This window comes from Pseudorasbora parva, chromosome 20, assembly GCF_024679245.1.
Source record: "Pseudorasbora parva isolate DD20220531a chromosome 20, ASM2467924v1, whole genome shotgun sequence".
Classification (NCBI taxonomy): domain Eukaryota; kingdom Metazoa; phylum Chordata; class Actinopteri; order Cypriniformes; family Gobionidae; genus Pseudorasbora; species Pseudorasbora parva.
Genome location: NC_090191.1, coordinates 25,251,188 through 25,266,334, shown reverse-complemented (window position 1 = coordinate 25,266,334; position 15,147 = coordinate 25,251,188). Strand labels below are relative to the sequence as shown.

Genomic DNA, 15,147 nt, shown 5'->3' with positions numbered 1-15,147 from the left:
ATTATTTTCTTAATTAGTATTTTTGTCTTGTTTCTAGTCCAAACATCTAAAAATTCTTAAAGCAAGAAGTATTTATTAGACAAGCAAAAGTAATTGTCTTGTTTTGGGGGAAAATAACTCAAAATGAAGAGAGTTTTTGCTTAAAATAAGCTAAATAATCTGCCAAAGGGGTAAGCAAAATAATCTTGTTTTCTTTTTGAATTAAGATTATTTTGCTTACCCCATTGGCAGATTATTTTGCTTATTTTAAGCAAAAATTATCTTAATCTGGAGTTATTTTCCCCCAAAACAAGACAAAAACTTTTGCTTGTCAAGTAAATGCTTCTTAATGTAAGAATTTTTAGATGTTTTGACTTAAAACAGGACAAAAATACTAAGTAAGAAAAGCTTTTTTTTTTTTTTTGCAGTGAAAAAAGAAAAAACTTTGTAGAGAAGTGTCTCATCCAGTGGTTGTTTTGTGTAGATTTACATTTTGTGCCGACTTTCAACCATAAAGACAAACTAACCGGTCTGGAGATAACCAAATGTAGGCAGGTTTGAGTGTCAGTGGGGGTGAAAGAGAATTTGAAAACTACAATTAGGATAAGCAGACAACAATAAACGGTTTGTCTGAAGGTTAAACATGTCCAAACTTCAACAGCAGAGTCAACAAAGAAAGGATGGGGAGAAAAATTAAAAGCTGAAAGGAGGATACAAAAAGCCTTTAGGATCAATATGGACATAATGAAAATCCAAGATGAATATCCGGGGCTGTGTGATGGTTATGGATTATTTAGAGCCTGACTCTCAAAGAAAGAACAGCTACGACCAGCTCAGTACTTGACAACAAAAAAAGAAAGTCAACTGTGAATAAAATCCGGAAACTCAAAACCACTGAAGGCCTATTATCCCAGCTGAAAATATCAGGCAAAGATCAATAAATTTAAGGTAAAGTTTAAAGGAAGGTTGGAGTTAAAGTAGGGAAGACAATTAAAAGGGAGGGAAAGGGGAATTCCCAAACTTTAATCTTAATGTCAGTTACTTGGCAATAAATTATCAAGCAGGATACAAAACCCTTTCTCTCTCTGGGTAACAACAACCATCTGGAATATCAACACTGTCAATCAGAGCAACATGCCATGTCTGTGCATATCTGACCCTGTGATCCCAATTGATTCAAAAGTTCATTTTAATATAAGGACACAACAAAAATAATACAATAATCCAAATAGTCGTTTCTCAGTTTGAAATGGACCAAACCTACAGCCTGCAATGAATTGTTTTACTTTGAACAGATTGCTGAACAAGAACAGTTGACATTTTATCATCACGATTTTTCAGGTACTGTCATCAACATGTAGAATTCAAAAAACGGTGAATACTACCACAGAATGGAGCATGAAAGTTCAACTGAGAAGTCGTTCAGGCCCTAAGTCTGTTGTGTATGCTTCTTTTAATAGGGCCAAGAAAGAGACAACTTATAAGAAATTTCAGTGAGATAAATATGTAGGGGATTGGCAATTCACTGCATCATGAAAAATCATGACATTTAAAAGGCATTGGTGATAAACAATGGAGTACTACAATGGAGAATTATTTTGATCTTTTGTATCTTCAAATACAAGTAATCAGTTCTTGTAATCAGTGTAGCTATACGTATTGTTCCACATCATTTAACCACCCTGGTACCAGTGAATCAAATCCCATTAATAAGGAATAATAAGTTATTAAGGAATAATAAGTTGTAAAACAAAAGCATTCATTTATCTTAAACCCTGCCTGTGGTAAATCATATAGGAAAAACAAGCAGAGAACTTAAAATGTGCATTGCTGAACAATGTAGTGCAATAAAAATTTAAAATATCCATTAGTGGTGCATTTTACATCCTATCACTTCATTGTGTTATAGAAATCGAGACAATATCTTCACCAAGGAGAGGCGGTAATTTGGATGAAATGCTACTTAAACAGGAAGCTTTCAGGATTCATAAATTTCAAAAGATCAAAATTCAAATGTTTTCTTTTGAAAAAAGAACTATTGAATTGCACACAAGACCAGAAACAAGCATTAGCACAAAAATAAAATAAAAACTAAATGGGGGTTGATTTCATGAGGACTTCATGAGAATGCCTATAACAAACGTCAAAGAAATTTTTATTATTCATAAGAACTTCATCACACCATCAAAACAACCCTGTAGACAAGAAGTTACCTGTCACTCTACCCCATAAACAGAGCTCAACCCTGGGCGTGTGAACATTATCAACATTCCTGATGCCATGATTGTTTGGCAGTCAACATGTTGTTTCTAAAACACCATATTTAATCTGCTATCTAAATGGAATTGCAGATATACCAGCCAATGACGTACAGCTGCCACATCACCCTAAATGCATCCCCTGCTGCAAAGGAAAACCAATGTCTGGGAACAAAGACTCTGCTCCCGTTTGTTATCTTTGGAGCCTCCTCTGACTCACGCTTCTGGAAGGCCTGAAGATTAGCAGGTGGTGACTAGGGATCTGACCCCTTTAACCTCTCACGTCAACTGTGGTCTAGAGGTTAAAAGGCAAGGGAAAGGGCAAGGGCTCAAAACAAGACCAAGGTGAAAGCCGTATTCAACCATTTGCCCAATTACACAGTGAAGTCTGATAAAAAGGTGAATGCCACATGCATAGAAACTCGCACAATAACTGAAAAACTATTCAAATGAATGAGCTGAGAAAGAGCCAAATAAAAGCAGAACAAAAGGCCTAGATAAAGACACCAAGAGAACACTGATGCTGCCTTCATGTCTTTAAAAAGTAAGTAGGTTTCTAAATCATATTAGAAACTTGGAGATCATAATCTTTAAACATTCTGGAAATGAGGGCCATTGCTTTAGTGACAGTCAAGTTTTATTCACAACATCTTTATAAAGAATGCACAATATATTTGCCACCACATCGGTATCGGCCGACATATGTGCATTTGTAATGTTATCATTATCGGCTCGATAAGAAAATTCAGCGCATATATATTTAAGCCGATAAATAATTGATTATTCATATACACATATTAATTTCATATATACATACATACTAGGGCTGCACGATTAATCGAAATCGAACCACAACCGCGATTTGGCTTGTGTGTGATTATGAAAGCTCAAAGGCTGCGATTTTAATGAAATAAATAAATGCCCAGTGTGTTAGCGAAGAGCGGCTCTGTGATCAACGCAGCTCCGTCTGAAAGACTGCGAGTTTGAGTCGCTTATAACGTGCGTTTGAAAAAGCAACACGAGTCAAACATCTTCACAAACTAGTGAAGCGTTCATAAACCTGTTCAACAAAAGACAACGTTTAATAACGTTTTAGCTCACTTTATATCGTTAGTCAAGTGTGTGTGAGCTGATGTGGCTTCTCATCAGAGTGAGGCAGACGATGTGTTATTTTATAGTACTCTATACAGTGATGAAGTCTATGTCAATCAGCATTGCATTATAATATACTTTATTATTATGAAAATACCCTTGACGGGTTGAAGAACTCAAATACACCATATATTGCTGCAGTCATGTTTGTATTGTCTTCATGTTTAAGCAAAGCATCTCTATCTTTCTGTTAGCTTCACATCATGGATTTCCTGAAAATGAACGTCAATTACTTCTCTGAGGCAAATGTGGCGTTTTCCGCTCAAGGGGGCCCTCTGGCTTTCAGTATGAATTAAAAACTTTTGGGTAATCAATAATAAGAAAATAATACTTAATACATTTTAAAACTTAATAAACTTAAAAAATTATACATTTATTGGACAATCCATGTTTTTCTTCAATGTACAGGAGCTTGTTTTCCCCCACAGTGAATGCAACAAGAGGTTCATATTTCATATTAAAGACAGACTTTAAGAAATTGATATCACAGATAAACAACATGTATATCATACACTATATATCATTAATAGGTAACCCAGCAGTTGTTTTTTTTTGTAAAATAAGTTTTCTGTAAAATATTACAAAAATAATAATAATAATTAGCATTAGTATTATATTGTTATATTTGTTCTGACATTCTCTTTTTTATTTGTAATTATGAAAATGTTATTGTAATGGTAATATTTCTTATTTTTAAAAATATTTTTAGCAGTAATAATAATCATAATTATTATTATTAGTCACATTAATATACAAACACAAAATGTTATATACACACACTTTTCATTTGTAAAAAATTATAATAACAATAATCGCATTTTAAATCGCAATTTTACCCAGAAAAATCGCAATTATATATGTTCACCAAATCGTGCAGCCCTAATACATAAATGCATGCGGTCTTTGATTTAGCTTAAAATACAAAAATTTTGGTCATGCAGATAAGAATAATGCAAGGGGCCTTTTTTTTTTTATTTCTGTAAACTAATGAAAACAATCTGGACTACACTTTCTGCCATCTCAGTCTCAGTGAACTTGAGCACATCACGAAAATGAATTGAAACTCAATGTAGACTTGCTCACAGACATGAGAAATACAGCTATAGAAAGCTTGAAATGTCTACTTTTAAATTAACATATTCAAGTGGAAAATAAATATTCTAAGATTATGTCATCTGTGTATTAGGCGCGTCCACTATTGCGGAGATGACGAGTCAGCCTTGTTGACAATCTCTGCAGGCGAAAACAGAAAATGTTATCAATTAATTTTAGAAATATTGAGACCATCTTCTTGCCGTTTTTTTTCGCAACACACTAATAATCATTACTTTTGCTAGTGCGCTTTGGCAAGCTTTATGCGTTAGAAATTATTAACATTCTTTAAGGACTTTAGTCAAACAAATCATAACAGTTAACAAGCAGAGTCAAGACACAAATGCGCCTTTAATGAAGGAAAAATCAACTTAAATCCTTAATCAAGCTTAGGAATGCATACACTGATGAAAGGTCATATTTCTTGACCGCTCTGCACATTTCTACATTCTTCAAGGCTGTTACTCAGTAATGTGACTCAAAACAAGAACAAGGATAAATGTTTAGTTTTATTTTAATGCCCCGCTAGCATTCAGTGTCATAGTTTGGCAACAATGCAAACATTTATTTGAGATCAAAGTCTGAAGTGTAACCATAGAGATGTGGCATGAAGCAGCCTACTGGAGAGCCTTGGGTGTACTGACAAGAATATGAAATCACCTTGGAACGGTGCTTGTCTTTGCAAAACTCGCCACTTCTGTGCTAGGGTGTTGTGGGAAGCCAAGGAATTGCCATGCGATTTTCGTTGTTGCTATGCAGTTGTTACATTGTTTTGGGTGGTTTCTAGGGTGTTGCTAAGTAGTTGCCAGGGTTTTGTGAGTGGTTGCTTCAATTAATGAGAGTCCACATCAAAGTCTCTATGATAGTTAGTTCTCTAGATATTAACATGAAAATTGGTGTTGAATCATATTATTGCACACTCAATAACTATTATTTAAATATTTAATATAGTTTTAAGCCTAGTAATTATTTAGTTATTTCACTTCTGAACAGGTCGGGATGACCAAAATCTTATTTCATAAGTAATTTCATATTTTTAAATGTAATTTTATAATTATTATATAGATTTTTAATTGTATCTTTGTTTTTTGTTTTTATAATTTTGTCAATCTAGCAAACTGCTGAAATCACGTGCCAATGGCAATCATGAATCAGTCGGTGGAAGTGCACACGTCCTGACACCTGCAGTCACACAGATGCAAATTAAGAAATAGAGCTCATATTAGTGCTGTCCTCCTAAAAGTACCGGTACTAATAAAATTCCATATCGTACCGTTTGTAATAGCAGGGTATCGCAATACTTTTCTAGTACCGGTATATCGTGCAACACAAGTCCATCATTTTGCAAGAAATACAATTATAATTTTAAAAAACTGTTCTGCATATGATTATTTAAAAGGACGCATAATGAGCCTCATTCATGAAACAAGAACAGAACAAATTGTGTAAATCTGTTCAGACCAATTTTCAGATTCATGTTTGTTCATATTTTAAAATTGTTAGTTGGTATGAAAGAAATTTACACCTGCTCCCTACCATGTTTAAATGGTGCATAAAATATTTAAATGGTTTCGGTTCATTTCGGTTCATTGTCTTTTTTGGGGTAAAACCATAGACTGAATAAAACTATAGACGTAGTGACCGTGATGTCCCCTGTAGGTTTCTGAAGAGCTTTTTTGAAGCCCAAAATGGGCGGAGCCGGCCATCTTGGCAGTGTGTCACCGTGCCACTCCCAGATAACCGAAAATGGGCAAAGAGGCGGGACTTGGGTGGGGCTGAGGTGACGTGATGGTTAACACACAGCGGACAAACGGCAATGCACCTGTCACTCAAGTTGCCACGCCCTTAATTAGGCAAAACTTTAGGCTTAAAATAACTTAAACAGATGAGCTATGAAAATACAAATAAAAATCACCCACCTCACAGTTGTCATGAAGGGCAAAATTAGCCTATATCAAAGCCTATAGAATGAAACTATAAAGTTGGGCATTTTAACATGGGGGAGACAGATTTGACCAACAAATAACGATGTGGAAGTTACTGGAGGACAGTTTTTGCGAAGATCCCTTTTACATGTGCTAATATATTTAGGAAAGTTTCATGAATGAGGTCCATTGGTCATAAAAACACACAAAAAAGTGTGCTCTGAACAGCACATCTTTCCACAACAATCCTCATTCAAAATATAATTGTCAATAGCAGTGTGGGATGATGCATTACATACTAATCTTTAACAATAATGGTTCATTTTGAAATGCCTTAAAGAATACTGCATACTAAAAGCAGTTCTCAGAAGATAAGAACTATACTGTAATAATGACTCTCAGCCTTACATTGTTTTCTGTTTTTGTGCCTTCTATAATAAACAAGTATCTTGGATCAGGTGAAACTGATTTGAGATCTTGAAATACCAACCTATCAGCAAGCATGCTTTACACCACATGACAGAAAGAGAAAACCGATGCAGTGAGAGATGGGGGAAAGATCAAAGGAGGAAAGTAAGAAAAGAAAAATAGAAAGCAAAAAGCGAGCTGGTTTGTCTAGTTGTGCAATGGTGAATGTAAGCAGACAGGCTAATGCCTAATCACGCAGAGTGGCCTGGTTTTACCACTGACTCACACCGAGCACCCTGCTGAAAGGAATGTTCGCAAACAACTAATGGCCAAATCCACTCTGTTTTATAATCATTGTTTCTGCTCACACACAATCAAAGCTAACAGCCAGTCGTGTAAATAATCATTGTGTGACAAAATGTGAGCCGATGTCATTAAAAACACGCTGGCATCTCTCTCCAAGTGTTCTGCGCTTTTTTTGTAAAATACATATGAAATAAAATGTTCCACAGTGCCTACTGGACAATGCGTTTGCTCTCCCTGTTGAATACAAATGACAAAGTGAAAGTGTTACAGTTACTCCCCAGCATTGTACAAGTAGCTATGCTACTAACCCAACTAGTTTTTCAGTAGCCTGACAGTACAGCTCAGCTGTTTTCAAAATAGTCTGGCTATTTCCAGAAACACACCTTTTTCCTAAGCGTTCTGGTGTAGTGTGACAAAAAAGGGGTGGTTACGTGTTTTTTTTACGCCGTATTTTTCTTATATTTGACCTTTATTCCACACCGCTGTCTCCACTGTCCTTTGAACAGCTTGTTTTCTTCCTGCTTCTATGAAGCCCATCCCTCCGAAAAACGCAACGGTCTTAGATTGGTTAGATGGCCAAACGTAGTTTCCTGTATTTTTATTGGCTGAAGTGCCAAGCACAGGTTGCTGGAAACGCCACGCCCCTTACCATTATGGCCAGAAGTCACATCTGTGGTGACTAGTAAGGGTTTATGATGTCACCAACCCAGGAAGAAGCTCGTTGTAGTCCAAACCGGCCATTTTTGTAGGCAATAAGCTGCCGTAACTTTAAAAGACAATGTCTCCTTTTGCATTGAACTCTCAGCGCTGTAACTTTGCAGATACTGTTTATGCTCAAGCAGCAACATTACACACTAACTAAAGTTAAAAGCGTGAAATCGCGTGCATCCACCCCTTTAAGACTGTTTGCACTCCCAATATTACACTCTGACACACAATATTTCTTGGCACACTAGTTTTACTATTGAGGGTTTATTATTGACATGTCAAAGTCTAGACCCTGAACATAAGACAAACCTGTTTTTTCAGATGTTTTTCTAAGAATACCATCTTATATTCAGAACAATACGGTATGTAATGGTGCATTCACATGGGGTGTCTGCCCTCAGAAATTATTCTAATATGCGGATTTGCTGCTCAACAAAATGTTGAAAACAGCTGCTTGATATTTTTGTGGAAACCATGATACTTTTTTTAGGATTCTTCGATGAGCAGACAGTTGTCCCCTTTAATGTATTTAACTACTAGTGTTACTAAAATTTCTGAAACGGTTGACAAATTGACACACACCAGCCTCCCCTCACTCACTCATTTCATTCGCTTGGGTTGAATAGTGCTTGTATTACGCATAGTTTTAGTCATCCCGCAGGCTTCACGCTAACACAAAAAACAGCTTGCGAGTACCAAATTGGCTTCTTTTTTGTGGCTTATTGCGCTTAAACGGTCAAACACATAAATTATGTCAAAATACCTGTATTGTCAAGTATTCAGGCAAATACAGTCAGTTTTGGAACATAAATAATTGAGAGATAATTGAGACCCAAAACAGTATATCGGGTCTCGTTGTTGTGTGCCAGCAAAGTGACAGCAGTCTAATAAACCTGGTACTTACTGTCATATTAAAGAACAACAGAAAAAGAAAATCACTCAACTGAATAGGTTTTGTAACTTTAATTATAAGCATTAATCTGTATTTAATTTGTTAGCTGAAAAACTTAAAGCCATGTTTATTTAATTTACTGCAAGACTGTTTACTTGTCTTTTTTGGCAATGTAGTTCAACGATTCAAATAAAGCCTCCCTGTGCTGTGTGTAAGCTATTACAAAAAACAAAACAAAAATACCCAAATTATCAGAATTATGAGATAAATTATCTGCATGGTGGTGTCTATGGCAGTTTTCACTGTGGTATTGAAAATGGTATCAAATATCAATATTTTTCAAGATACCGTATCAAAGTTTGAAATTCTAATATGGAGAAAACACTGTTAGCTACTTTTTGTTAGAAGCGTGAAGCTTAGTTAACTGCTATATAGACTACCAGTGCAACATTGCAGAAAAAGACACCATCTATGACAAAAACAAAATCTGTTCATTAAAATGGCTTGTATTGCTTACAGCTTTGTGTCAAGCATGACGAAAGTTAAAAGGCCAGTTTGACTGTAGTTTAATTTTTATTTAATCATAAGTAGCTTGGGAAGCAACAGCTTCACAGTAACTTCCCCAACAAAACTGATGGCCTATCTAGAGGTTATACAACTTAATCTTTCCTCTTTTGAACTCTGCCCACTGATAACAAAGGCTTCAAATATTGAACCAAGAAGCAACCGTCAACACAGACAAATATGCTAGATAACAGTGGGGGTGCACAGAGAGACCAGGACATTTAGTCCATTCTCTATGCGGAGGCTGGTGCACGTTAATATGTGACGACTCAGTCTAGAGCAATGCGTCACTGTGACGCTGACGAGGCACTGAGATATTTCTCAAGCAAACAAAAAGAGCAAATCCAAACAAACAAAGTGGAAAGGGGCTATTTATAGAGTTCATACTGTCTACACCAGTGAGGAAAAGTGATGAACGCACGACTGTCACAATCAACCAGCTACCTAATTCATGTGCACACACTGTGACCGTTCTGTTCCTGAAAGATGGATCCTAACGCAAAAGGTGGCCATCTCACTGGCATCATTACGGCAGAGAAATAACTGCGGAAAATGGCAATGCCAGTCATGCATCATAAACAAGGAAGATCCTACATTTGGAACTGAAAACGAGTCTGTCTGACTCTGCGTCATGCTTAAAAAGACCAGAGAGATAAATAAGACAGAGCAAAATGTAAGCTGAGGAGATGGGTGACCGCTCAGAGGGCCAGTACAGGGAGTCTTGGTCTCATTGCATTCCAGCTCTTCGATTATGTGTGCTGATTTGGTCCGACAGTTAAATGGATGTAGTACATCATGCTTTGACTGTTGAGCAGTACATTAACAAGGGCTGACATGTAAGGGCCTATGGTTCGTAGCAGGAACTTCAGTGTAAAACGAGACCCTACCTACCTAAGACTTTGAAGTTTTCAAACTTTCCCTTCCTATTCTCACAATTCCCACTTAATGACCTTACACCTCTGGAGGAGGATACGGGAATGCACAGTAGCCTCTAACACAAATATCAGTGGTAAAAGTTAAACGCAGGAATTTCTTTTGTTGAAAGGATTAGCAGAAATACTCCACTATGCATGGTATATAGCTTGGAATGTTCTAAAAACAAAAGCAGAAAGAGTGAAGGATCAAGGTAATAACTGGTTGCTTACCTTGCTTACCCATGACTGAATCTCAAAGGTATTTGTGGCGTTGATGTGACCTTGTTTGGAAAAACCAGGGACTGTTAAACATGCCGCCCCATGCTTGTTTAGGCGGCAATATCTCATTCCAGCCAGTGGACCATTGCCAACAAAGGCAAATATAAACTGTCATAAAACTGCAAAAACCAAATTTTTATGTTTGACATTATAAAACGGCAGTTAACCAAGGTGCCAATCATTTGACATTTAACAACAGGCCACCGACCGCAAACAATAAGTAGATCAACAACCGCAGGTTTAAAACACAGCAGTCCACAAGTTGTAAAAGAAAATAGTGCTCTAACAGAAGTATTTCGATTTCCTCTAGTCTAAATTTGCTTGTACGAGAACCTTGCTTGCACAAACAGACCCTATGGGTCACTGGAAGCAGAAGATAAGGAACTTTAAGGACTGTTTTTCATCCACATGACTGCTGCCAATTCCAAACATGTGCCAGTTAGTCCAGGTTTCCTGCTGTCAGATATACAGCAAATTCCCAAAGGCCTTACAATGTAAACAGTAAGGTATGATCTCTTTCAACGTTGCCGTACGTAGGCCTAGTTCAGCTTTAGGTGCTCAGTGAGTGAAAAATGTCCTGGCTCATTGCCTCTAGCAAGAAACTCAGGGTTTCTCAAGGTTGTGAATTCCATCCAATTGGAGCGCAATATTAAATAATGGTCAGTCTGATCCAGGTTCATTTCCAGTTCTCCTGCACAAAATCCAGCATAAAGAGTATTCAAGGCCCGTGAAGTAGAGAAAGTCGTTGTTTATGCTGGATTCGGAATTTGAAATGGAACACCGCCAAGCAGACCGGACATGGAGGCTTTTATCTACAAACGGGTCGTGAGGAGTTTGAGACTCGGCCAGATGTCAAACAATAGCAATTGCGTTTATTAGAGCTGCGCTGGCCCAAACACTCTGAAATTAAAACAAACTTCTCAGTCACCCTAACTAAACACACATAGCAAAAGAACATTCATCAAATGTTCTGGCTGATGATATGAACTTTCAGATCTGTAATACTAAACAAACATGTTATGGATTAAAGTTACAGTGGGATACACACATACAGATGGCTGAAGTACGCTTCAAGGTGTCTGCAATGGATAACAAATTTTGCTCATAAATTACTTGGAGCTGGAGTTCCAAGCAGCCTTTATAGAGGTTAACGGCCCCCTATAACAATGATGGTGGGAAACAAAGTTTAGGTTTTGGGAAGAGAGCAGGGAGGCTCCACAAGAGTCTGATAACTCACAGCAAGCTGCTAAACGCACACGGTCAAACAATGAGCCCTATAAATTTGAGGCCACGGCAGGAAGTACAGGAAAACAACCTCCAGAAAAGCTTCTCAAAGCTGTTCAGGGAAGGATTGGAAGTGCATTTTTACAAAACTAAGCAGTCACTGGACATGCTTGATATGTCCAAGGTGTAAAACATATGGTTGGACATCATAGCAAGCATAAATAATAGTTTCAGGTGATGGGACCCTGACTGAATGTGTTTAGACAGCTTGTCATAGCCATTAAATGCATTCACACTTACACACTAGATAAAGCGTTCAAACTGCATGCCATGCTGTTTCGCTTATGCTTACTTCAACCCCGGACAGAAGTGTCAAAATGATAAATAATTTACCCAGCCCCTCGCGCATTCTTGCAGTAACAACCCCAGCGAGACCATGGAGCATAGTTGTGTATACTTACACACTCATCTCTCAAAAGCACCCTAGCATTAAGTCTTGGCCTGCGCCCACTTCCCATACTACTTTACCTTGGCACATTGCAAGAGACTAATGACAGGATGTCTTCAGCCAAAGCAGACATACTGGTCAGCCTCCAACAGTAACTATCCGCGGGGCAGTGGAGCTGGGTGGTATGCAGACATTCACAGCTCTAGTATGTTCACCAATGGCATACTGCGCTAACAAGCCTCCCTTTGCTTATGCGGGGGAATGTGATGGGTTGAAAAGGGAGAGATAACAGGTAACTTATGAGACAGGTATCATGTTTTGGAGGCCAATTGTTATGTTTAACCGATCAGTTGATGAAGTGTCTTAAACTAGAGGAACAGCCGTACCATGTTCTTCCTACGTTGCATGATGTACAGTGTTACTCTGCAAACCACTAAATCATAAAACGGCGAAAATATGTATAACATGATCTCAATCTGGTAGTCATCAACTTGTTGGATTCTAGTCTTGATTTATGTGAGTGTTGCTTAGAGGAGAACATGCATTGAATTAATTTCACATAAGGATACGGGCTAAGCGATGGAAGGACATTTAATTTCAGATTACAGCTTTTTCTATTTACGGTAAATTAACATGGCTAGAGTTGTGTCTATATAAGGAAATGTGGTTGCAAAAAGGCCACGTTTTGTTCAGATTGATCAGCAGATCACTTACAAAAGAGGTGCGGTGTTGCCATGCTTTTGGGGAATGATAAAACAGTTAAATTCAAGTTTCTAGTCACATGGTATGGCTAGGATAAGTTCTACGTAGCTAATAGTTGCAATTACGCCAACACAGTACCAAGTGACTAAATGGTAAACACATGCTTGTCTCCTTAGGATATTGTCTATATAAGTAAATATGGTTCCAATAAGGGCAACATATCACTTACATGTATTCTTTGCTACTGTTTTTTTAATGATGCCAATGGTAGCACTAGGGTGCCAACATGTAACACTAACACCATGGTATTCTCTGAAGTACATAAAAATACACTGCATATTAATATGGCAATACTTCAGTACTGTGGACAAGTAACCATTACAATTGTTTTATAGACAAGGTACCATGATAATAATATCTTGTTTTTTTGTTGATTCTTTTTTAATTATCAAAACCTGTTTAACATGCTGTCTACATTAAAAATGCGGGAAACTTCCAAAATGAGCCAGCAAATAATTTACAAAAAAAAGTATGATGATATTGAAACCTGTGTTGCACAATGGTAAAAGAAAAAAATACTTTTCTAATTTAGTTACAGCAAAACAAATTTAGAATATTATTTATATAAATATGGTAAACTCAGTATATGGGCCAACAGATCACTTACACAAAAGTACCCACGGTATGCTGGTAGCTTACTTTTACCACTTAATATATATAATTTTGATAATAGCATGGTGTTTCTTTGGAAACTAGCATGCCAACACAATGGCATTCTTTAAAGTAGCCTACATACACGGCATATTAATATGGCAATCCTTCAGTATCATAGGCAATTAACTATTGCCCTGGTTTTAATGAACTAAACCATGTTTATATACTTAATTTGCACACAAAAAAGCTGCCTACACAAATAAATGTGGTTGCAACTTGCAGTACAGCCAACTTCATAAACAATAAACCAAAGGATCACTTGCAAAAAAAGCGCAATGCTATTGTTACCTTGTTGTACAATGGTACCATGGTAAAAACATGCTTGCCTAGTTTAGTTACAAAACATATTGAGGATACAGTCTATATGGTTGCAACTCCAACATGGTTTTATAAAAATGGTGGCATTTTTTGAAGTAGCTTCCATGGTAGGCTACTATGTGTTTTGGGAAGTTTACTTATACCATTAGAAAGTTAACTGTAAAACAAGTGAATTCACCTCATTGGACGGTATGCTGACAACACCTGTTGATCTCCTCTTCTCTCTTAACTTCCTTTTCTCGATCTGTCCTTTGCCCTTTCTGGCGCTGGGTCCTGAGCTCTTCTTCTCTTTGCTCTTGCTGTGTGTGGGACTCTCCTTATCGCTGTCATCCACACCAGCGGGGCTCGAGCTCTCCGCCTGCGGGACCCCGCTCACTTTCTCCGGCGTCTTTTTCAAGTTTCCCCCGGGCGGCTCGGGTGTCTTGAACTCGTCCTCCGGTCGCTTTAAAGCGGATGAAGAGGAGGACCGGGCCACCGGATAGGAGGACGAAGGGGAGACGCAGTTTACCGTATTGCCGTTGTTGTTTAACTCAGTGGTTCTCCCGGTGGCGGCGGCGATATCTCCAAGCATCTTTGCTCTCATCTTCTCGCGCTTGGCTTTCCATTCCTCCAGAAAGTCCGTTGAGTTGGTAGATTTAAATCCTCCCGTTGCCATGATTTCCTTTTGAGAATGTCTCGTGCGACCCAAATCACTTTGTAAACACACTATACAAATATTGCTGTTCAGATCCGCCACATTCCTCAAAAGTGTTTTGAGATTGTTGTAAAATAAGCACAACGTGCTTTTAAAGTTGGCCGAAACTGTAACGAACTCACTTTAAAACATTTAAAAACTGTCAAGAAAGTACCGTCTCGAAAGAAAGTCCTATCCGGTAACGCTCACCACCTGCGCGCGCATGAACATTCGTCAGGAGTTCAGGTGAACTGATCGGTGGAATGAACTGGATTAGTTACAGGCGCACTCAGCGCTGAGTCCTGCCCCTCTTCCGAAGAGTTTCCGAGTAAATCCGAAAATGAACGGAAATAGCCGAAGGGAAATGATAGGGACTCGTCATTACTGTTGGCACATTTATCATTCATCTCCGTATTCAATTACTTATACATTTACTATCTAGTAGGGTAAGATGAGCTCACTTTTTTTCTCTCTTGACAATAAGGAGCACAAAATCTAGTCAATATGCTATTTTTATTTTTCTCATTTAATCTGAAAATCAACATTTGTTTAATGTATTAATTTTTTAGGTTAACTGTCTCTGTGTCTCTA

The 15,147-nt window shown here is 37.6% G+C and overlaps 1 protein-coding gene across 1 annotated transcript in view; it reads right to left on the bottom strand.

Annotated features, from left to right (window-relative positions):
- Positions 1–14,825, bottom strand: part of pawr (PRKC, apoptosis, WT1, regulator) — an 82,309-nt gene extending 67,484 nt beyond the window's left edge. The window contains exon 1 of the mRNA XM_067428653.1: positions 14,062–14,825. Coding sequence (XP_067284754.1) covers positions 14,062–14,538 — 477 coding nt within the window. The 5' untranslated portion in view covers positions 14,539–14,825. The remainder of the gene's footprint in view (positions 1–14,061) is intronic.
- Between the last annotated feature and the right edge of the window lie 322 nt (positions 14,826–15,147).